This window comes from Botryllus schlosseri, chromosome 9, assembly GCF_051294905.1.
Source record: "Botryllus schlosseri isolate E-star chromosome 9, Bs_hap1, whole genome shotgun sequence".
Taxonomy (NCBI): domain Eukaryota; kingdom Metazoa; phylum Chordata; class Ascidiacea; order Stolidobranchia; family Styelidae; genus Botryllus; species Botryllus schlosseri.
Genome location: NC_137244.1, coordinates 23,836,299 through 23,859,600, shown reverse-complemented (window position 1 = coordinate 23,859,600; position 23,302 = coordinate 23,836,299). Strand labels below are relative to the sequence as shown.

The following is a 23,302-nucleotide window of genomic DNA, read 5'->3' as shown; positions in this document are numbered from 1 at the left end:
CAAGTCCATGTCCAATCCTAATCCGATTCCAACTGGAAATTCAGAAAAATTACTAATTTATGCAATGGAGGGATTCGAAAATTTTCTTTCACAACCAACGATTCACTTGATTCAAGATAACTTAGTAACCATAAGTGCATTAATAACTGATCTGAATAAAGTTTGTCGCCATTCGCCACACGACATTTCAATCTCCCAGAAAATCGGTCAATCCAATCCAAATCCTAATCCGTTTCGAAAAAAATGTCTAATCCAAATCCAATCCAAAACCGACAAAATTTCACAAATCCTGTTTTTTCAAAACCTAATCCTAATCCATGCTCATCTCTGGTACGTACACTGCACAGCTGCACACTGTACTGTGTGTAGTGTATCCTGAAATGTACCAGAGATGCCACTGAGATATTTCGGAAAAACCCAGATGTGGAGGCGAAATAAACCCAGAAAAACCCAGATCCTATATTTCACTCAAAAGACAGGAAATAGCTGTGAAAGTGGAGCCTGATAGTCGTCGAATACACTCATACAGTCATTGAAGCCTTTGAAATTGAATTTGCAACAGTTCATAATACACGTTTTGCTTGTTTAATACTGCGAATCGCACAAAAAACATGTCGTTTTCCTCTCGACACATCGCCATGAAACAATTGGGGCGCAGGCGTGAATACTTAATAGTGTATTGGTACTAATTATATCATCGCGCTGCGAAAGTTCAATGCAATGCCATCCATTCCCTGTTTCTAAGAATATTTCATGTATTTTCAGCGACCTGGACAGATTGAAAAAAGCTTTCGATTGATTAATCCCACGACAATCCATTTTATTTGGAATAATCACAGACCAATGTATAGTGAAAATAAATACGGTAACTGTCAAATCATGAAATTCAGGGTTAGGGTTAGGGTTCATATGTGCTGATAACCAATGCCTCTGATTAACTTGCTAGGGGTGTCCAACTAACTAACTCTCTCTCTCTCTCTCTCTTTCTATGAGTGTCCCTGTTGGAACTATAAATATACTCAGATAACAATAGGATTATACTAGCCGAATCATCACTTGGTCTGTTCATGTGCTTGTGCATGCCATACAGATACATGATATTTATCGGTACATGTCGAATTGTTCACCCAAGTGCCGAGTTCGCTACTGGCAATCGTCCTATGAACATGACTTTCTGCGACCTGGAAGTTACCATTCAATGAAGCTCCATCGCATCAAGCGGAAGCCTCTTATTTTAGTAGTGAAATAGATTCTCAACACTTTGACGTTACAATAACAGCAAAATCCATCGACAATGGCGAACTGAAGGGCGTGCATTTTACGATATTGCGACCATACGAATCTAATAATTAATTTTTGAGCGTAAAACTGACCTGGCGAACTGGATGTTGACAAAAACCCAGATTTCAAGGATAAAAACCTAGAAACCCAGGTGATGCTCAAAAAACCCAGATCTGGGTGGAAAAACCCAGGAGTGGCATCTCTGAAATGTACATGTGTCTTTTTAATACCTTCTTTTTGTTACTATATTTGTAGATCAAGGTGACAGTTTGATGGATTAAAACTCCGCTAAGTCATTTCGACTGCTTCCATTTTTTCATTGTATCGCAGTTCCATGCTGATCACACGCGACACACCATTATCCAGGATACGGCCCATTGACGTTTACGAGCTGATAGGAATTTTGTGAGATCCGGACCCCGCAAAATCTTCATCCGTGCATTTCCCATCACCGATCTGCGTACAGTGCGTAGTCCGTCTTTTATTGTTACCCGATCTGATGCAACATGGCTTGCTGAGTTATGTCAGCTTTCGGCATGCTTCATTTTTGAAGACTTGACTTTTAGTGCCTGTCGTATATAGATTTATTATGTCAATTTATTCGTGACATCATGTGTTGAGCCATAGCTGTTCATTACTTCATTTTATGTTTCACTTGCAGGAAATACTTGTAAAATTTGATACAGATTAGTACTTAATTGACAATAATTTGATCGGATCAGTAATGCCAGAAATCATGATGGACCAGGAACCTGAACCAGAGAAGCCCAAATTGAGCGTGCAAAGTTTGGAAAACCTTGTGAGTTGGATGTTTTGCATTATGCATCAGTTCGCTAACAGAATATCTTTATAAAGGATGTGAAAAATCTTACTCCATTGACTCCCGAAGTTATTAGCCGACAGGCTACTATCAACATTGGCACAATCGGACATGTAGCCCACGGCAAGTCGACTGTTGTCAAAGCAATTTCGGGAGTGCACACCGTCAGATTTAAGAATGAGCTTGAAAGAAACATCACAATCAAATTAGGATACGCGAATGCAAAGGTAAGAATTTATTTTTATATGGTGTAACTTAATTGTCTCTAGATATCCACGACAATTTGACACATGACCATCACCAATCAGTGTTCACCACGAACATATCAAAATTTACGGTGTTTCATTCATGTAATCATCAACTTCGCTCTCCAGTAAACACAATATGTGGACATTCATAGGCTACGGTATCTATATGCATTAATCCGCAAGAATTGGTTCTGAACCTTTTCCTTGCCATAATAGGCCTCTACCATTTCGTTGTTCTATGATTTTGTTTTGTTACCAGCCAATTAACGAAAATTCCTCTCTACTTCAAATGTGTAGCCTATAGGATTATTCATATGGCCGGATTAGCAAATGAGTTGGCCTGGAAATTTTGAAACAAATACGAGCTAATCCGCTCATGATTATTAATAGCACCTATAAATTTATTAACAAGGCAAAACTTAATACCTGTATTATATTATTTCTTCTCTATAATCTGATCTAGTCATGGGCAACTGAGTCAAATGACGCACAAAGTATGGTATTTAACTATGGATTCCATGAAGACATTTCTTGCGTAGAAAAATTACGTTAATCTGATTTTACTTGAAAAAAGTGCATACACTGCGTACCACATTTGAATGGACTTCGCTTACAGTACCAAGTTGAGAACCATTGCGTTAAAGTTAGGATTACGAGCTAAAATAGTTCAGCTAGGGATAGGTTGGGTCTCAGGCCTATTGTAAAATTAATGTTGGTGTGGTTTATCCTAAAATTAGAGTTGTCGTTGTCGCATCTTAAAATTAGGGTTGTCGGCAGGGATATAATGAGTCCGACTCGAGTGACGATTTTGTGATGACTCGAGTCATTTTCTCAAAATACAGAAATGACTGTACTCGAGTCAATCTGTGCATTGACTCGATTTGGACTCAAGTCATTGCGACATTGACTGGATACTTGGACGGCCAAGACCGACATTTCATTGTAATTTCGAAGAATAGTAAAGTAATCACACTATTGCGATTTTGTCTATCGGTACTGGTTCTTGAAAATGCGATCAGAAACTGCAAAAAGTGAGGAAAATTAGCATATTATAAATGCTAACCATTCGATATCACCAAACACCGTTATAATAAGTGGGTTTAACAAGAGTTTGACTGGAAACTGAGCAGTCAACACTATGACTCGAACTCTGTCCACTGCTTGCTAACTTGGACTCGGTGGTGAATTGAAAATGACTTGACTCGAGTCAAAACTATAAAAGTGAGATTGACTTGAGACTCGGAGCCTTGCGACTTGGTTACAATCTTGGGTTTTCGGTTAGTTTGAGGTATCACAGTGTTAGGGTTGGCAGAAAGGGTATCAAATTGCCCTACTATAGCCTAAAACAATTTTGAACACTATAAATGTTCATGTGTAAACCTGATTTGTGATTGTGATGTTGTGGATAACACTAGACTCGTGAATTGTATCAATATCATTGTAGTATTTAACAGAATATATTTCTATTTTTAAAAGATTTATAAAACAGAAGGACCTCGTCCAGAATGTTACTGCGCCTGCAGTAGCAGCAAGGAAGATGAATTCCCGTGTAACATACCGGACTGTAAAGGACCTTTCAAATTGATTCGTCATGTCTCGTTTGTCGACTGCCCTGGTCACGATATTCTCATGGCTACCATGCTTAATGGAGCTGCAGTTATGGATGCTGCACTTTTATTAATCGGTATGGTTGTGGACCAATTTTCACTGCCAAGTCGCTGAATGTTCGATATATTTTCAGCTGGGAATGAATCCTGTCCACAGCCGCAAACATCGGAGCATTTGGCGGCCATCGAAATCATGAAATTAAAGCACATTATCATACTTCAAAACAAAATTGATCTTGTCAAAGAGAGTCAAGCGAAGGAGCAGTATCAGCAGATTGTTGACTTTGTTAAAGGTATGTCGTGGCGCAGATGTTCGTTGGTACAATGCAATTCTGCAGCAGTGTTAGAACCAAGATGCTTCAATTGGTTTTTTCACGGGATTATCATCGTCTCAAGTCTCCCAATTACTTTTCGAAACATAAATCAAGATGTTTTCAAGTTTAATAGTGGAGTGTCAAAATATAGGCCTACCGGTAATAAATATCAAGTGAATCCATTGCAGTATGCTGTACAGTGTACACATAGGCTACAGAGAAAGAAAATATTTAAAATCTTACCATGCTCCTCAGACATATGAAATAGGACTTTTCTTTCTCGATCAGGTTTAGTGAAACCATCCGAACACTTGTTTCTTTGGTTATGAGATACTCGTCAAATATATCGTGGTATTTTAATTTATTTTTAAGAGTGAAAGAGAGTTTTTACTAAGCATTGATTAAATTGTTACTTACAGCCTTTTAGTTGGTCAAACATATTGTAGTAGGATAACACAGCTTATATTCGCGGCCGTAACTGCCCCACTCTGAACCTGTAAGCTCGGAGGGGACCCGCAATTATTTTTAGAACCAATTTGAAATGAGTACTGTATCGTATTTTGTTTTAACGTTGGTGTTTTTCTGTCTGGCTCCTCGAATCTTCTACTGAAAGTGATATGATGTGTCTGATGTGAAAGTTGGTTTGCGTGAACCCCGAAAGTTATGTTGAAGCCCATATTGGCGGCCCTGTACCAACATTTGGGGGGAGCTTGGCATAATGCTGGTATTGGTCTATGGTCTATATACTCCAATATTTTTATTGAACGAATGTTTCATAAGTCTTTATTTACATTGCGATGCATCTTGCATTTTGGTGTCCGTAATTTTGTGACGTTTTTCTTCAGGTACCGTCGCCGAAGGAGCTCCAATCATCCCGATTTCTGCTCAACTGAAATACAACATCGAAGTCGTGTGCGAATACATCGTCAAGAAGATTCCGATTCCGGTTCGCGATTTCACTTCGCAACCGCGTCTCATCGGTGTGTTTCTACTTGCCATGATAGAGGAGCGTCGTGAAATTGATCAAGCTTTCCTTACGTTACAGTTATTCGATCGTTCGATGTCAACAAGCCCGGGTGCGAAGTAACGGATCTAAAAGGGGGTGTAGCTGGAGGCAGTATTCTGAAAGGCGTCTTGAAGGCGAGTATGAAGTCCGCAATCTGTTGTAACTGTCAAATCTCGATATTGCTTGTGACCTTCAACCTCTCATTAGCATATCTCCATTTCTCTCTTGAAATAGGTCGAGTTTTTGTTCAATACCAGGTGACGGTTGCTATTCTTAATTTCTTATCTACACTGGACTCTACTTGCTCGCTGTTAGAACAGATTGTCTGCTTCACGTATCTGCATCATAACTAGATGACTCTACCTTTCCAGGTTGGGCAAGAAATTGAAATCCGTCCTGGGATTGTCACAAAAGACAGCGACGGAAAGCTGGAAGTGCAACCGATATTTTCTAAAGTGGTCTCGCTCTTTGCGGAACACAACGACCTTGTATATGCGGTGCCTGGAGGACTTATTGGTAAGTGGTGGTTATTTTTATTTGTTTTTCTTCAGAAATTATCTCATAGGAAGGCGAGAATTCATGATTAAAATGTGGGTTAATGTAACAACCACATCGGCCTACTGGTATTGCAAGAATCAATGCCTGCTGTAACGGTGTTCGGTCTTGAACATCTTTCTCATCAGGGGGGACATTACAAAAAAATGCGGTAAATCAGAATCTCCGCCAGCGGTAACGAGCTCTCTCGAATGCGATTACCGCATAATGTAAAAATTGGTATTTCAAAACATTTTGCGGCCAGCTCACGCAAGGGCGCTTTGAACTCACGTAAACTCTCGTAATTCCAGACGCAACACAACGTTTCGCAATCAACGCGCTAATTTGTGATTTCGCCAAAGTCGATAATCTCAGTAAAAGGTGACATCAAATGAGAGTTTGTAATGCTGTGTGGTCAGCAACGATTTGTAATTCAGCTGCGATAATCTTTTACATACTGGGAAATGGAAATACCCTAATTGTTTGTGGTATTTGCTTTGAAGAGAACAAAATTACAGGCGTACGGTACATTATAGTTTGTCTGCTTAGGCCGCTGCGTCAAGTATCACGCGTGCATTGAGCGTTAACTTCGTATGAGGATAATACAGTTGGAGCAATACATGTATAACATTCTGGAAACACGGCGCTGATCGTAATTCGCAACGAATTTATAGGCCTGCCGGATCGGACTGAATTCTACCGTTCGGCAGCGGATTACTTATTGACAAAGCGACCACACTATATGCTAGCCAAAGTTAAAAAGTGGATATTAAATAAATCTATTTGGCAATAGATTGCCAACCTCGGTAGGTTATAATAGCATGCTTCCGACATAGAACTCAAGTCCCCGTTATATTCATACAGGCTTTAAACGGCGAGGTAGCCTACTCAGTCCACGCACTTACAGGTCCTTATATGAGAATTCAATTCATAAGCGTTATATATCGCCACTGCCTTATTTTGCTTGATTTTACTCACAGTTAGGCCTACGAAATATAACCCAATTGGGTAAATTACAGGACATGCCCTTTTAGATCAATTACTGCCTCACTTCTTTACTTTATTGAAATAGAATATCAAGATTTTGCAGTTCAAAAAGCTGCTATTTCCAGCGCGGATTCAACTCCGCCAGCTAGAAGCTAAGCGGTTACCGCGAGATATCTGCGCTAATTTCAGTTTTGTAATACTGAACTTCGCGGATAGTGACGTTCGTGACGCAGATCGTTAACGTTTTCTCTCGATCCCTACGTTTTGCGGTAAGTCAATGTCAGCGGTAAAAATGCTCTCGAAGACATCGTTATAGAGGGTTTTGTAATCGCGATTGTCCGCTTCTCTCGAATTGTGACGGTAAATGTTGATTCCGCAGTGCGGTAGTTGTTTTGTAATGCCGCCCCTGGTCTTTGTTTGTTAAGGACACACCGTAGGAACGGTGACACAGGGGAGGATTGGCCCAGATAAACTTCAAGCACTTCGAAACGTACTACAGCCCACACTGTAATTATAGTCTGTTGCGTTTATTTATTGTAACCCAAAGTTATCAACGCCATAGGAGATCAAAACCTGTTCTAATCGTAGACGGAGAGGCCACAATATGGGTATATGTACATGCGCAGCATTACACACGACATACTGTTATACCAGCTTTCCGAGTTCTTGCCGGCTTCTAGTATTATTACTATTTCACATCCTTCGGCTTTGAGTATTGAAATAATAATCATCGCCCGCTCTCGTCTTCAACCTAGGTGTCGGAACGAAAGTCGATCCCACGCTATGCAGGGCCGATCGTATGGTGGGTCACGTGCTCGGCGCCATCGGTTCCCTGCCTGACATTTTCACCGAGATCGAAATCTCGTACTTCTTGCTGAGACGATTGCTCGGAGTGAAAACCGAGGGCGACAAGAAAGGGGCGAAGGTGAGAAAGATAAAGTCCTCAAATAGCGGGGTTTTCAGCGGACCAGTTTTAAGTGAATCATGAGAGGCTAATATTGAAACTACAACTGTAAAACTGCGATGTCCTTATTGATTACAGTTCGTGGACGTATGAGGGCATGCGGCACTTGAGCATAAGGGGGTTGACTTTGGGTTGGGAATATGGCTAGTTTTGTGGTTATATAGTATATGTAAGTGTAGTGTGCTCAACTGTCGTTTTTCATTGTGTCGCATGGTCAAATATCGGACCACCATCTATAAGATCTGTCCTTGCTTGTGACTTAGTCCTTATTTTCGCTAGAAAAAATTGCAGAACCCCCGTCGTATATAGACTCGTTAGTTGACGGTCAATGGACCACTGTTTTTTGAGTAGTTCTAGTTCTAGTCCTTGCGAAATGCCGTACTGTTTCCACTAGCATCAAAATGAACGAGTTTCTTCAGAATTGAATCTAGTTAATTGCGCATTTTGAAAATCTAGTAATTTCTTCGTGTCACGTCATATTATCACCTACGATTTTGCCTTTTCGTTCAAAGGTTCAAAAGTTGACAAAGAACGAAGTGCTGATGGTTAACATCGGTTCCCTGTCGACGGGAGGTCGCGTCCTAGCGATCAAAGCTGATTTAGCCAAAGTCATGCTCACCGGGCCCGTATGCACGGACGTCGGCGAAAAGATAGCCCTCAGCAGAAGGGTGGACAAGCATTGGAGGTAGTGTCCTTTACGCTAGCATCCATGTAGGTTTGTCTAATTCCATTTTTTTCAGATTGATCGGATGGGGACAAATCCGCCGCGGGGCGAGGATAGTGCCGAAAGATATTTTGAAAAAGTAGTCGAGAATTTTATTTATGTTTTAAAAAATTCGAGTGCGGGGACTGAAGTCGTGGCGCACGGTCGCAATAGTATTCCATATCAGGATCGGTGAAGTTTGGCTCTTTCCGTTAGAGGAAAATACGCGCAGCAACGGGACTGACCCTTGTCGTTACGACCTTGTCTTACGTGGATATAGATAATTGTGTGGAGTTTGCGGATTCGTGTACTTGCCTTTTGATGGAATACTAAAATTACGGGAACTCGGCTTACTGGTTTTTCGGGAGCTGATTAGATATTGAAAAAATGAATGTCGAGATTCATACTACAGACAACGACTCCAACATGTTTCGGGAGTCTACTTGCACCTTTTTCAGCTTGTGGCGCGTAAGGATTGCTCTTGTTTCATAATCTTCGAGACATCCTATGCAGTTTCTGTTTCCAACACGTCTGGCGCCAAAGTTTGAATCTACACCTTGGAACAGTGTGGTCCTCACAAGCCATTTCTGGCGGTACGCAGAAAATGGATTTCGATTCAAGGCTTCATCGAATGCTTAGTGGAGAGGAAATAATTGCAATCAAATTAGTTTCCCTGTGCTAGTAGTGCGTGTTGTTAATAAATAATAGGTAGATTAGCTGGTGGGCCACATTTGTTCTGAAATTTCCTGGCTGATATATTTACTAATCCGCCCATGATATTGATCTTGTATACAGTTTCAGTTTTTCGTTAATTGGTGAATCATAGAACCTCGCTACGGCACCATTGTGTTTGAAGTAATCCCCCACCCAACAATCTGTCAACACCACTCAATCAATCCCGCTCAGCTAGTTGAGCAACTCAATCTCAAGTCAAAGAGCTGTAAAGTTTCTTATAATTAAAAATAATATAGAGGCAGTTCAGCATTCAGTATGCGGCAGGCCGCCCTTGCGCGGTACGTAGACAGTTTACGCAAGCGGTACGCCCGCCCAACATTTCCTCGACTGCTATGTCAGCAGTCAATGACGGATGAGCTTTTCAAAAGGCAAATAGCAAAATAAGTACTTTCCAGTTGGTCCACTTCAGCAACAAACGGATGCTCTGTTATATAAGCAGTGCAAACTAGGTCGTCTTGAACTTAAATCCTTTGCTAAATCAGAGATCTTGGATCCAAACAACGTTCATCTGCAGAAAATTTGACCACGGGGCTGGGCTTTAACAGGATTTTCCACTGGGTGCAGCGAAAGGCAAGATTTGGACATGTGGTGCACAGCATCGTCCACAAGCGGTCACTAATAGGGCTGGACAAATTGAGCACTTCGATTCTGAATCGAGTATTAGGCTTTGAGTCGCGTATTACTCATGTCGCCACAATAGCATGAACGATGTGAAAAGTTCAGATATGGACTTGCCAACACCATTTAAAATATCCCAGTTGAACATCAAATCAAGTATTATTTGACTTCACAAACACGTTATATTCAGAAACATACGTAGCTCTACACTACATGTTTCATATGTTGCCGTACGACCAATCCACAGTGGATAACAGCGACGAAAATTGTCAATGATAAGTGACTCTTCGTGGCTAGGAAACTTGACTTTTAGTACTCAAAGAAATAATTTCTCACTGCTTGACTCGAATCATTGAGCCCAGCCCTAGTAACTAGCCTAGGATGTGAAATAGCCCTAACGTCAATGCCAGTCTCTTCATGTTAGACAGTAGCAACTGTCCATTCCGTGGAATGCAATGTAGCATCCATGCATCTGTACTGTTCGGCAGATATCAGCCACGATCGCTACGCTGAGAAACGCTAGCACCAGCAAGGCCGGTCGATTTGTCACCACTTCACGACTTTGGCACCTCCAACGAGAACTCCACCTGGTCCGAGTAGCCGCCGGCAGATGTGAACGTGTTCGCAGTGGAGCTCAGTATAAAGTTTGTGACGTCGGAGGATTGAACCGACGTAACTCGGACCATTTCGTCGGACAAATTGTTCGCGCCGTCAGCTCTCGACTTGCGCAGAAACGATCCTAGCAGTTCCGACGCGTTATCAGGCGCCAGGGTGGTTTGATATTGAGCTGCAAATAGAAGTAGCTATAGTAAGATGTACAGCAGCTGTTCGGCAATCATAACACTGGCCAACATAATTTTAGACAGACAAAGTCAGAGTGGTTTTGGGGCTTCTGAAAGGCACTGATTTCGAATATGACCTCATTTTTTTCTTCAAATTGGCTCTTGATTTGGAGATAACCCATGGGGCTATTATTACTAAATTATATTTTCGCTCAGTCGTACTATAAAGTTGAGAAATTCAATCTACTTTTTATTTTTACACGATGAAGACTGATTTAAGTCAAAATACATCAATAGAATTATATTTCAGGGTATATGGATTTATCATTGTTCGAGAATTTCACAGATATCATATACATAAATAAACTTTAATCATGGGTATAAGTATTTACTTAGATACTTGAATAATGTTGCATTAATTGAATCAGTTTTATGTCCACCACCTATTTTAAATTCAAAATAATCAGTTGGAATATAATATTGATAACTTATCTTGAAGCATAATTGTTTATTGTACCATTTTTGCTTGTAAGCAATTGAGTGCTGTTTCTTGAAAGACTCCAGCAATAGTCGGCCATAATGTTTGTCACATATGTACCGATGTCTTTCTTTTGTTGTTTTGATGTCTTGGTTGAAGCTTCCCCTTTCTATTCCCTCTAATCAACAATATTATCAAAAAATATATCAAGATGACTGAGTTGGTGACTGAGATGACTGACAAGGTTTCGATATGCAGATACCAATTCTCGGACCAACTGTTTGTAGTTGTGTGCTCTGTGATCTTCCAAAGAGTTTTATTTACCACATCCTAGAAGGGATACATGCAACACCGCATTACCTGGCATGGATATTGTGGTAGTCGAATGCTGGTGCAAGTCCATCAATTGAAAAGCTCGCTCCTAAAAAAAGATTAACTTACAATCGGTGAGACTTCAAAACACCATAGTAAGAGGATCTCCAAAATTATGAAAAAATGATGCTCGAAGAAACTCTCAAAGCACACAACTTCAGTATACCATTAAATAATATTTCCTTATTGAAATAAACCCAACTATTTTTGGCTGAAACTTCTCAGCAACTGGAGCAGATTTGAAAATAAATTTGCACATCAACAGTTATATCACCAAATGCTACGTCACTGGCACAAACGAATTCGAACAAACGAGGTTAACAGATGGTTGTTGATATACAAAGTTCTTTTTAAAATCTCTACTAGTACTGACGATTACCTATAGTGGGTGTCGGCCAAAAATATTCGGATTTATTTCTATATGAATATATTATTCAATTCTAACTATGGCAGGGTTGAAATGACTCGAGTCATGACTCGACTCATATATTTTTTACATTTTTTCACATGTGTAAAATGATTCGACTTGTACTCGAGTCATTGTACATGACTCGAACCAAGTCACATGACTCGAGATTAGGACGGCCGATACAGACATTTCATTGTAACTTCGAAGAATAGTGAAGTCATTGGTATTTCATCCATCAGTCCCGATACTTGGAAAATAGGGTCAGAAACTGTTAGGACTGAAGAAAACTACGACAATATGAATGCTAGCCAAACAATCAACACAATGACTTGGACTCGATTCACAACACCATGACTCGGACTCGACCCTCTGCTCACTGACTTGGATTCGGTGGAGAATTGAAAATGACTCGACTTGAATCGAGTCAAAACGATAAAAGTGAGATCGACTCGTGACTTGGATACAACCCTGAACTTATAGTGCTGTCATCTTGTGGCAATCAATCGGCGAAGACCACCATTTCCTACATCACAATGTGTGCGACTAGTGTGACATCACAAGACTCCAGATGTTCATAACCGGTCACTCAAATACCTCTGATTTTTGCAGTATTTTACAGTGACAAGAGTCTTTAAAGTGACATTTCGCCTATTGACCACAGAAGGTAACTTGCCGAATCCATAGCGTTGGGGTCCTCCGAGTCTTTCCCATCGCCGCTCGAGTTGAACCGTCCGCCGTTACCTCTGTTTCTGTTCATGGCGTGCTTGTGCCGAGACTCGTGCAAATATTTCTACAAAATCAGCAAATCAATAACACACTTTACAAAAATGAAATTGGGTGAAGTGTGATACACGGATAAGTAAGGCACAGACAGCAGGCTCACTATAACACACTCGACTGACAGAACGTTCTAACATATTCTCCTCCTAGGGGATCTTGGGATTCACTGCTTTAGATTAAGCAACTAAAATACAAATGTAGGAAAAAAACACACAGCATTGCAGAATCAAGGTAAGCAAGCACATATTTCAGAGGTTGTCAAAGCAGTCACCTTTGGTACTCAAGTAGCGTCATAACTCTCTAATCAAGTAAGGAAAAAAGTGGAGTATTCTAGGCGTAGTTTTGCTTGGGAAACTTCAAACTGTAGAAGTAGTCTAACCAATTGCCAGACCGCTAGGCGCTAGATATGTTAGAATGAGATATCTAAATTCCAAAATGCAAGAAGTTGGGTTCTTGTTTGTTAATTAGAGGAATAAACATCAATTTTTAAATTTATTTACAAGTGCGGCACATCTTTTTTGCATCGTGTCGCAATAGGAAGTTCGCGGTCGATACTTTAGGCGTTCGTCACAACTGTACAAGTGCTACAAGAATCCGCCAAAACGAAGCCTACAGCTATTTTCGAACGAGTTATATGTGAAAGCTACGCAGACGTTAAACAAACTTCAATGGCAAAATCATATTTCTTTTTAAGGACATCTCACAACCAAGATATCGGTTTTTGGACTTAGGACTTTACAAACTTCGGCTCGCAGAAACTTCAATATCACCACTTATAGATATCTAGTATCAAAAATTCACATCTACTGGAGTTTCCAATATTATATTAAAATTTACATAATTAAATTTAGGGTGAATTTAGGTAATGAAGGTTCACAGCGCCGCGAGATTTGTTTTGAAGTTTTAAAGGTCCGTGAGGTTCAATAAGGTTGAGAACCACACGTCCAAACCATACAATTCGCGGCAAAATCTACTATGTAGAAGTATTTCATTACTGACCCCCTCTGACTACTTCCAGAAAAGCAACATAAAACAAAAAGCCAATATTTTCCAAACAAAATTACAACCAAATTATCACTAACCTTTCTTTCCTTTGGTAGCCTCCCCTGGGCCTCGAGCTTGGCCCTAGCCTGTCTCCTTTTCAAGATGCGGTGATATTGTTTCGCGTTGACGTAAAGCGGTTCTTCCTCGTTGGCGTCGCCAGTCACAATATTGCCTTGCACCCGCTGAAAGCCACCTCCGGCCGTTGGTACCATCTAAGATTCAAAAGTGTACCAAGTACTAATCTAGTAGTCGCTGACGATTACCCTGTAAGTGTCAGCCAGTCTATTTCAATATCATTACATTTTCCAATAGTATGGTGATGTTCTGTATCACCAAAATTTCCCTCATCCGACACTCGTCAGAGGTAATCAACAGTAACTAGTAGAGAATTGGATATCCAAAATTCATCTCAGTGACTTCATATTTGATAATACAATGGTTGATATACAATGTTCTTTGTAGAGCTTCTTGGAGGTACAGAACTTCAATATATAATTGAATAGTATATTAAATATTGAAATGAACCCGGATATTTTCAGCTGACACTCATCAGGGCTAATAGTCAGCAACTAGTAGAGAATTGGAAAGAACATTGTTCATTTCAATATGAATATACTAGTGAATTGTACAATGTTCTTTCCAATTCTCCTACTAGTTGCTGACGATTGCCCCTGACGAGTGTCAGCCCAAAATATACAGGTTCATTTCACTATCAATATATTATCATGTGGAAATATTGCTCCAAATCTCTATCAAATTAGAAGTAGCTATTTCCAAGAAATTCCTAAATTACTTTATGCAGAAGTGATGATGAGTTTGTGATGTGTCCTTGAAGTATACACCGACCCATACATACACACGATCTGCGCATATGCATACCATGAGTGCGTGATGTGCATATGCCACGGGACAAGGAAGGTGCAGAAATAGCCTTGCGAGGCTTTTCAAGTCTTCCACCACCCCACCTTGCTATCCCCAAAATGCTAAGCGCCAAGCGGGGAAGCTATGGATGCCAGTGTTATTAATCGGGACTTTGGTCTGACCCGGCCGGGCATTGAACCCGCAACGTATTGTTCAAGACACCAGACGCTCCAACTTTACACTATATTGTCAGTAGATTTGGTAGAGCAAACATCTGGTGGGAAATCGAAGATGGGTTACATCCAAAATCGCAAGACGTGTATTCGCAACAACCCTACGATAATTTCTGTCACTAAAGCGATACAAACAAATGCCACACCTATTTCCTACTTTACACAAGCCATAGTTGAAAAGTATGTACTCTGGCGTCAAAAACGTTTCAGTGGCGGTGGAAGTAATCTGAAAACATCAACACTCGAATGAGTAGTGCAAGCAGGCAAAGCCATCGTCAATACTCCAAATAAAATACTTTGTCTCTGACGACCGATGAGTATGCTATCACGTGTCACATTACATTTGTTATTCCTCACCATGACAACGCCACCGGTGCGCGCTCCGCCAATATTTAGAAGTGAATTTGCAATGTTGATCCCTTTGAGATTGCCATCCGAACCTGCGTCGCCGTTTAGGGTTTGTAACATGACTGGCTGTTGAGATGCCCCAGCAAGCTTTGAAAATATATTATATATGAAAGGTGTCAATTGCCACAACTCTCGCTCATACTTGTATGGTCTGCATGCTGTTGTCTGCGTTGAGCAAAAGTTGAGATGGCATTTGCTGAAATGAGAAAATAAACCAGGGTTGTAATGACTCAATTCAAGTTGAGTCGACTAAAAATATTGGCTCTAGTCATTGGATTCGAGAACACTCGATACTCCATTGATGTGATAAATTTTATAGCCTTTCTCGGTTCTAGGGTGTTTTACCTGTTATAGCAATTCTATATCTATAATCTATAATTGTAGAGTTTTAAGTGACTCAGACTCGAATATTTGCACCCTGACTTATACTCTTGACTCGACCGGGTGGTGAATAGAAATTGACTTGAGTTAAAAATATAAAAGCGAGATGGACTTGTGACATGGTTGTCACAAAATGTCTTCAAATCAGATAAAATCAATGACAAAACGTGGATACAATAAAAGGAGGTATGAGTTTACTAACTTTCAATAAACTCCATGTCTATGATACATGAGAATTGCTACAAGAATAACTGGATGAATTGTGAATTCTCTAATCGCAAAAATAACCACCTCAGTCAACCAGCTTTATCACATGCTGCTCAGAGGCATTTATTTGCATGATGCCACTTGTGGTTCATACCACTGTTCCGATAGAAGCGCAGCAGATAAAAATCAAAACAAAGGCGTCTTTCATAAATTCAAATTTCGAGGCAGGGCCTTGTGGTTTTCCAGCCAGACAAACATAAGTTATACTAAAAATGTAATCGATTCGGGATTTCCGGTATACCTGGATATTATCCACTGTCTGCTGAAGCTGAAGACCGCCTTGTCCTTGGACAAGTTGAAAAACTGACGAATTCCCAAGTGATTGGCCACCAGTCATCTAAAAGACGTTATGTTATCATTACTCAAACTGGTACAGCAGAGCTGATAGTTTTGCTTGCGTGGATTTACAATCAGACAGAATGTAGCCTACTTTATAAATTGCCATGACACCATGGCAACAGAACATCACTGCTTTCTTTATAAATTCAAAAATGAGCCTCTATTAATGACGCGGTCCTTACAATACAACCCTTCAATATAACAAGGACTGGGATTTTCTCCGCAAGAGCATATTCTTGTCGAGGTTAATGATATCTCACCCGATTTGTGTCATTTTCATTCGATCTCAGTATCACCGGTTGCTGAGCACCTCCAAGTAACTGGTTTACGTTCATTGTGACGAGTCGCACATTCTGCCCATCAATCTGAAAAATGGGATAATTAAAATAAGCTTTGAATGGCGTCTTTAGCATCGATTCATCTGTTCAAAATATAATACCGTAATTTACTAGAAGAGTAATAGGAGAGTGCATTGTGTTGAAGTGGTTTGAAGACTGTGGTTACAAATTTCAATTTATCAAGCAACAAATGTCACCAAGTAAACTCAACCAAAGTACAAAACAATGGTCATCAATAGAGTCAAACCGATTATAATCGACTCGATATCACATGTTAAAAAGAATGGCACTTCTTCGATGGCAGTCAGAGATCGAAAAGTGTTCACCATGATCACCAATCAATGTTTCCTATGAACACGAACAAAAATTTATAAACGTCAAAATATATTGTTTTGTTTTTGCGTTTGGAGAGGGTTGGGGTCAAAGTTGGGTTTAGGGTATCCCAAGATTAGGGTTGGGGGGATATTAGGGTTGTGGGAGGGGGGATATTAGGGTTGTGGGATGGGGTATTAGGGCTAGGGGGATATTAGGGTTGCGGGAGGGGGTATTAGGGCTGGGGTTAGGGGGATATAAGGCTTGCGGGAGGGGGATATTAGGGTTTAGGGGGGGGGTATTAGGGCTGGGGTTAGGGGGATATTAGGGTTGTGGGAGGGGGATATTAGGGTTGGGGTTAGGGTGATATTAGGGTTGCGGGAGGGGGATATTAGGGTTGTGGGAGGGGGATATTAGGGTTGCAGGAGGGAGGATATTAGGTTTAGGGTAGGGGATATTAGGATTAGGGGAGAGGGAGATTGGAGGTGGGTAGGGTATCCCAAGATTAGGGTTGGGGAAGGGGGGATATTAGGGTTGGGGGGTTGGAGGTGGCTTAGGTTCAAAGTTGAGGTTAGATTACCCCTAACCGGGGTTTAACCCACCTCCAATCTCCTTTCCCCCAACCCTATTATCCCCTCTCCCACAGCCCTAATTTCCCCCTAACCCCAACATCCCCCCTCCCGCAACCCTAATATCCCCCCTCCCACAACCCTAATATCCCGCAACCTTAATATCCCCCTTCCCTAATCTTGAGATACCTAACCCCAACTTTGACCCTAACCCTCTTCCAATCTCCCTTTTCCCCCCACCCCAACCCTAATATCCGTCACTCCAAAGGCACAAAAAAAACAGTTTATTTTGACGTTTATAAATTTTAGTTCGTGTTCATGGAAAACATTGATTGGTGATCATGGTGAGCACTTTTCGATCTCTGACTGCCATCGAAGAAGTGCCAAAAGAATTATCGTTATTGACCATTGGAGGTGAAAAAATATCAGAAATTTTTGTGACGTCATAGCATGGTGGTAGGAACTCAGAACACTATAATCCTTCACCGCTAGACTGGAAATATAGCTATATTCCATATAGCTTACACTTTCACGGTGTCTATAGATGCAGCCTTTCTAGTTATCTTATATTTCATGTTCTAGTATGACAATGGCCGTAAAGCTATTGAAAAATGATATAAATGCACTGAAGTTTTGAAAATGTGCCTTTTGAGGTAGGTTCCGCATTATTTGAATATTGGCTGACTGAATATATATCAGTGTTATCGGTGAAGGTGTTATACATATCGGTATCGGCCCAAAAATCCAATATCAGTCGGACTCTAGTCATCACATTAGTTAAGGCTGCACTGCAACGCTGCCCTTTGATGTTAACAAGATAACCAGCTCAGAATACAAATTATTTACAGGCTTCTTACTGTGAAGATATCGTTCCTTTAGGGCTTTAGCAAACCCATGACTCTCCCTCTTGACAACATTATACTACAAATAAATGAATGTTTTTTTTAAATAAATTAATTTGTTTTGTGATGTTGTAAGGCAAGTTAACTATTTCTTCAAACCAAATTCAAAACATAATGTTTTGTATCGGTAAATTTTTATTGATCAAGTCTTTCATTCGCCACAGTTAATTGCAAATTTTCGGCAACACTCATTTTCAACAAAACCCAAGACCGAGACCTCCTTGACTGGATAACAGAGCTCATTTATGTAAACTATCCGAATTGAAAATTCAATATTCCCATAGATAGTATATGGATATACAATACTGTGTTAGGAATTTAATTTGGCCATGGTTACTATATTATCGTGCGACTCCAAGGCTGGGAAACCCTGATCTAGAATGTTTAAAATATTATTACCTGAATTGTATTACTATTTACATCGTTCTGATCACATTGCTGCGCGGTACTGTCCATACTGTACCAGCCAACTCAACCCTCAATCAATACTTCAGTAAATAAACAAATACATATAAGATTCAGAGATGAGCGGATTTGAAATTTCTATGTCCTAATCCAATCCAAATCCGAACCTTCATATCCAAGTCCAAATCCTAATCCATAACTTTTTCATATTCAAGTCCATGTCCAATCCTAATCCGATTCCAACTGGAAATTCAGAAAAAATACTAATTTATGCAATGGAGAGATTCGAAAATTTTCTTTCTCAACCAACGATTCACTTGATTCAAGATAACTTAGTAACCATAAGTACATTAATAACTGACCTGAATAAAGTTTGTTGCCATTCGCCACACTATAGAGACTGTAGGATGGAGTGACGACTGATTTAAATGCCTAATTAATATTCATCCGCCACATATTTTGTTTGCATGGTTTTACAGCATTTATTTTATAAAAATGGATATTTATGGTATTATTGCCCATATTACTATAAATATTTTATATTATACTGGTATTAGTGCATTGATATACCGAAATATCTATATAAGTTTAACTACCCTATTTACACTGCGCGCAATAATATTTTCAACTCCCTTTAGATCGGTCACGCTCCGCTTTGCGTAGGGAGCTACCCATTGTTACGTGTACCACTATTAATCCCACATGGAATTCAGACGGTGAAAAGTTGAGTTTTTCTTGGTTTAATGCATGGTTGTCTATGGGAATGAGTCGGAGTTTTCGAGGTTAAATACTTATAACGGACTCTGTGACTAATTGGACGTCCTAATATGTTTGGCCTGATTAGTGAATATCTTGGATACTTGCGTGACGGTCTTGCGTTTGTTGCCGTACGAAGCGATGAATATGCCGGTATATCGCTGCGCAATGCGCACGGTCGGTGAATACCAGCGATGATTTATGATATAATAGCTATTATAGTGGCGTATTATATGATGATAGAAGATAACAATAAAAGGGCAGGCGATGAAAATGAAACGGCATTTCGTTGCAGGCGAAGTGGGTATGCCAAATCATGGTCCTTCTGGAAGGCGTCATTCAGCAGAATCTGTATGTATTTTAACTTGCCGACAGGAAAATATAAGTCACTTACCGTACTATTGGAGGACATTGTTGTGATACTATATAATTAGCGAGCTATCTTCATGTATTGTTACAGTATGGTAATTGTTATTTGATTAGCAAAACGGAATAAAATTCTGAGTATTATGCTTTCACAGAAATTTTGATTCCTTTATAACCGATACTTTTTCGTAAAAGTTATGGCCGAAGAATCATTGTGGGAGGATTGGGAATCCATCACCGAGGAGGAAATTTCCCAATGCTTCGAAGGATTGGATGAGTGGAGTGGAATAAGTTGTGACGTCTGTGAAGCCATATTTCCCACTGTAAGGGAACTCAAGAAGCACGGGAAAGTACATAAGCTCCCGTCACCAACTGAGCAAATTGACATCGACCGAGTAATGAACATTTTGAAGATTGCTTGCCGTAATTGTCATTCTATTTCCAGGTGTGGACCACGATTTGAGGAATTGGATTTGGATCTTATTGTTCCACTTGTCAAACGCTTGAATGCTGTGTTCTGTGACGTTGGTACTGATGGTATTTATCAATACTACTCAAACATTTGCCAGCAGGCAAGCAAACTTCTTGGACTGCAGCATCAGCTTCTTGCTGCATCTTTGCTCGTGAAGATTGTTGATGCACTTGTTCAAGCTGAGGAAAAAGTTTCCACTGCAAGAATGTCTGGTATCGATAGCAGGGAATCGGGTATGGTATATTGTGCAATTATGTTGAATGTGTGGTGTTAATAATGAAATTTAATAGCATACCAATCAATATTCTAGTTCCGTGTGCTGGCCTAGTTTTTATTCAATTCATTATAGTAAGATGACTTTGCAGACATTCTGGAGTACATTGGAGGGGTACTGCTTCATTCACTCTCTACGAAATCACACAAGGCTGTTGCTGCTTGCTTGTCGGAGGATGCACCAACCGGACAACTTATTCAAATAATGGAAAGAAAGCATCACTGCCTGAAGTACCCATCAGATAAGTTCAAGGGAGTGATTATGCGATTTTACTGTTTCCATAGCAGAGAAAGGTTTAAACCTGCCTCGCAAGTTGATTTTCTTCAACTAGTTGATGAAATTCATCAAGATCCATGGTATATAAGTCTTATTGAAAATGTTGTCATGCAAACAGGTGAATGTGACAGTTATGTGGAAGATGTTCTTGACATGGCAATGAAGCATTTGAACAGGATTCTGACGCATGGTTTGGTGAAATTTAAATTGAACAGTAAGCTAAAAAATAACTCCAAGTTTTCCAAGGCGTTACGAGATGAGTTGAAGTCCTTGCGTAGCTAGGGAGTTCTTCTGTAGTTTTCTTTTCCCATTGTAACTGATGCTGCCTATGTACAATGGGTTTCTTTCTACCAAAAAAAGTAAACCAATGCTAAGGCCAAAACCTTGACGTGGTGCATTGGCTTGTTGTTTACACTAATATTGGCCGGCAGCCATATATCATGACAGTCCATTATTTGAACAAATTTATTTAGCCTTTCGCTTGCGTTTGGGTAGTTGATCTTCACAAACGGTAGTCCATGGATTTACTGATCCATGAGCGTAGGTTGTGTTGGTACCCTTGACCATTTTGATAATTTTCCTTTGGCATACAGCTGTGATCGAGTATCCAGCCTGTGCCACATCTGGATTCCTGGAGTATCTCCCTGTCAGCCTCTGAAAAGTTTCAATCAAGTTTTTGAATCTTGAAGCCTATTTTATAATCACTTTTCCTTACCAAGGATCCGAAAGTTGCTTCGAGTACATCCTGTGTCAAGACTTTTAATGCTACCGATTTATGTCCAGCATTAAGTAACCGAATTACTAGGCGAATCATATTTCTGGTTGTAAACATGAGGCCGATCAGTGTTGGCGTGGCCATTAATCGTTTGTGCTCACCAGGATGTTTTGTGTGCACCTCATTCTGTGGGGAGATTGTATTACTGGTATAGTTCTTGCTCTGAAGGTTTAAAAAAATACCCACCTGCCAATCCTCCAAATATTTGATGAACACATTTTTCAGCCAAAGTAATCTTTCATCAGTTACAGATGAGATGGAGTGAGATGTTACAATGTTAAACCATCGATCGAACAGCAAGACGAACTCTGACGTCCCAACTGAATTTGAAATATCGTACACAAGTGACTTCCCGACTTCGTAACTGAGCACATCTTTCGCCAGTGAAACTCTCATCTAGAATTTACAAACTGGAATCGTACAGCGATAATTTTGAAGTTAAGAAGGTAGCGAACTTTGCTGTATGAGTCTAGGTCAATATGTGATCTTGTCAACTTATTAGGAAGGTGCAGTGGCTGTGCCTGATCTTTGTTGAACAATTCGCGCACGTGTGTCCAGAGAATATCTTTTCCATCCTTGCAAAAATATTTCGTCCCTCCTGGTTTTGACGAATACAATCCATTCCTTGCTGTCTGATGGGAATCAATAGGACCATATCTGTATTTTGTTTATGGTATTTAGAAACTTACTTTCAATAAGTGACTTGTGTCGGAGCATAAAAATATTGGCTCGTCGGGTAAACTGGGATGTGGGATGGTGTAATTATTGTAGTTTGGGTTACCAATTGCTCCATGCGCCATAGAAAAAAACTTTCGGTTTGTTGATGCTCCATCAGCCACCACAGCATGGATTCTGACACTGCGGAATTCGCAAGCCATGAATGCCTCCCAGAACATTGAAGTCAATTGTGCCGCTGGAGTGGCCTTTGTCGGGTACCAAGATACAGGCATTGATATTGTTCGGTCGAACGATCTTACGTAAAACACTGAAATAAATATCAAAGCTTGAATTGTAAGGGACAATCTTGTAGCTACAGTAAAATGAGCCTACTGCATATATGTGTTGCAATATCCTCGGGAGAATGTCGATCACCATGATCTACATATCCCAATATCCTGCCATCCTGATATACTAGGTTTTCTCTCACTGAATGAAACATTTGTTTAGCCTGCCAGTTTGTATAAATGTAACATACGCATAACGTACCTTTCATTTCGTCAACCACCAAATATGCATCGATAGTTTTTGTCAGTTTTTCTAATTGCAGGAGTGTGGACTCACAAACGCCAGCATTAGAAGATGCAAAATTCCTGAACATATCAAGCAATGCTAAAAAGTTCCAATATTACAAGTATGTTGAAGATTCTGTATAGGTGTACCTATATTGCCTCAGAACACCAGATGAAGGCAGCGATAAAACTCCGGTTTGTCGGAGCATTTGGTATCCTGCAGGTGATCTTGCGTACAATTCTAGTGCCCACCTAATCACGTCTGGATGATATCGTCTAGCGTTAGGATGCCTCTCTGCATTTGAGCACTGCTCTTGAAAAAACATTCTTTGCCACTCGTTCATGTTTTCCGATTCCTCATTCATCATTGCCTGCAAGTCATAAATGAATTGAACAATGAACTTCATTATTCACGAGATGATTCTCGCAACCATAATATCCATGTGGAGGTCTTCCT

General features: G+C 40.2%; 2 protein-coding genes across 2 annotated transcripts; one reads left to right on the top strand and one right to left on the bottom strand.

The window, feature by feature from the left end:
* Nucleotides 1-1,918: 1,918 nt before the first annotated feature.
* Nucleotides 1,919-8,813, top strand: LOC145446758 (eukaryotic translation initiation factor 2 subunit 3-like). The gene is made up of 10 exons (XM_080325114.1): nucleotides 1,919-2,080; nucleotides 2,137-2,328; nucleotides 3,826-4,033; nucleotides 4,091-4,249; nucleotides 5,116-5,250; nucleotides 5,316-5,410; nucleotides 5,648-5,792; nucleotides 7,553-7,722; nucleotides 8,274-8,446; nucleotides 8,502-8,813. Exons 1-10 carry the CDS (start codon nucleotides 2,006-2,008, stop codon nucleotides 8,566-8,568), a joined length of 1,419 nt encoding a protein of 472 aa, XP_080181240.1. The 5' UTR covers nucleotides 1,919-2,005; the 3' UTR covers nucleotides 8,569-8,813.
* A 581-nt stretch (nucleotides 8,814-9,394) lies between these two features.
* Nucleotides 9,395-18,844, bottom strand: LOC145446759 (uncharacterized). Its single transcript, XM_080325115.1, has 9 exons — nucleotides 18,692-18,844; nucleotides 16,432-16,536; nucleotides 16,074-16,169; nucleotides 15,327-15,380; nucleotides 15,134-15,271; nucleotides 13,721-13,894; nucleotides 12,532-12,648; nucleotides 11,438-11,498; nucleotides 9,395-10,604 (listed from the first exon to the last, which is right to left on the bottom strand). Exons 1-9 carry the CDS (start codon nucleotides 18,746-18,748, stop codon nucleotides 10,372-10,374), a joined length of 1,035 nt encoding a protein of 344 aa, XP_080181241.1. The 5' UTR covers nucleotides 18,749-18,844; the 3' UTR covers nucleotides 9,395-10,371.
* Nucleotides 18,845-23,302: the final 4,458 nt, after the last annotated feature.

Excerpts from the sequence above, each read along its gene's own strand:
- LOC145446758 (XM_080325114.1), top strand. The coding sequence starts at position 2,006 with ATGCCAGAAATCATGATGGACCAGGAACCTGAACCAGAGAAGCCCAAA. Across the intron at positions 2,081-2,136 it reads TGCAAAGTTTGGAAAACCTT|GATGTGAAAAATCTTACTCC; the intron begins GTGAGTTGGATG and ends ATCTTTATAAAG. Across the intron at positions 5,411-5,647 it reads TTCTGAAAGGCGTCTTGAAG|GTTGGGCAAGAAATTGAAAT; the intron begins GCGAGTATGAAG and ends CTACCTTTCCAG.
- LOC145446759 (XM_080325115.1), bottom strand. The coding sequence starts at position 18,748 with ATGGACAGTACCGCGCAGCAATGTGATCAGAACGATGTAAATAGTAAT. Across the intron at positions 16,537-18,691 it reads TAAATAGTAATACAATTCAG|ATTGATGGGCAGAATGTGCG; the intron begins GTAATAATATTT and ends CCCATTTTTCAG. Across the intron at positions 13,895-15,133 it reads GCACCGGTGGCGTTGTCATG|ATGGTACCAACGGCCGGAGG; the intron begins GTGAGGAATAAC and ends TTTGAATCTTAG.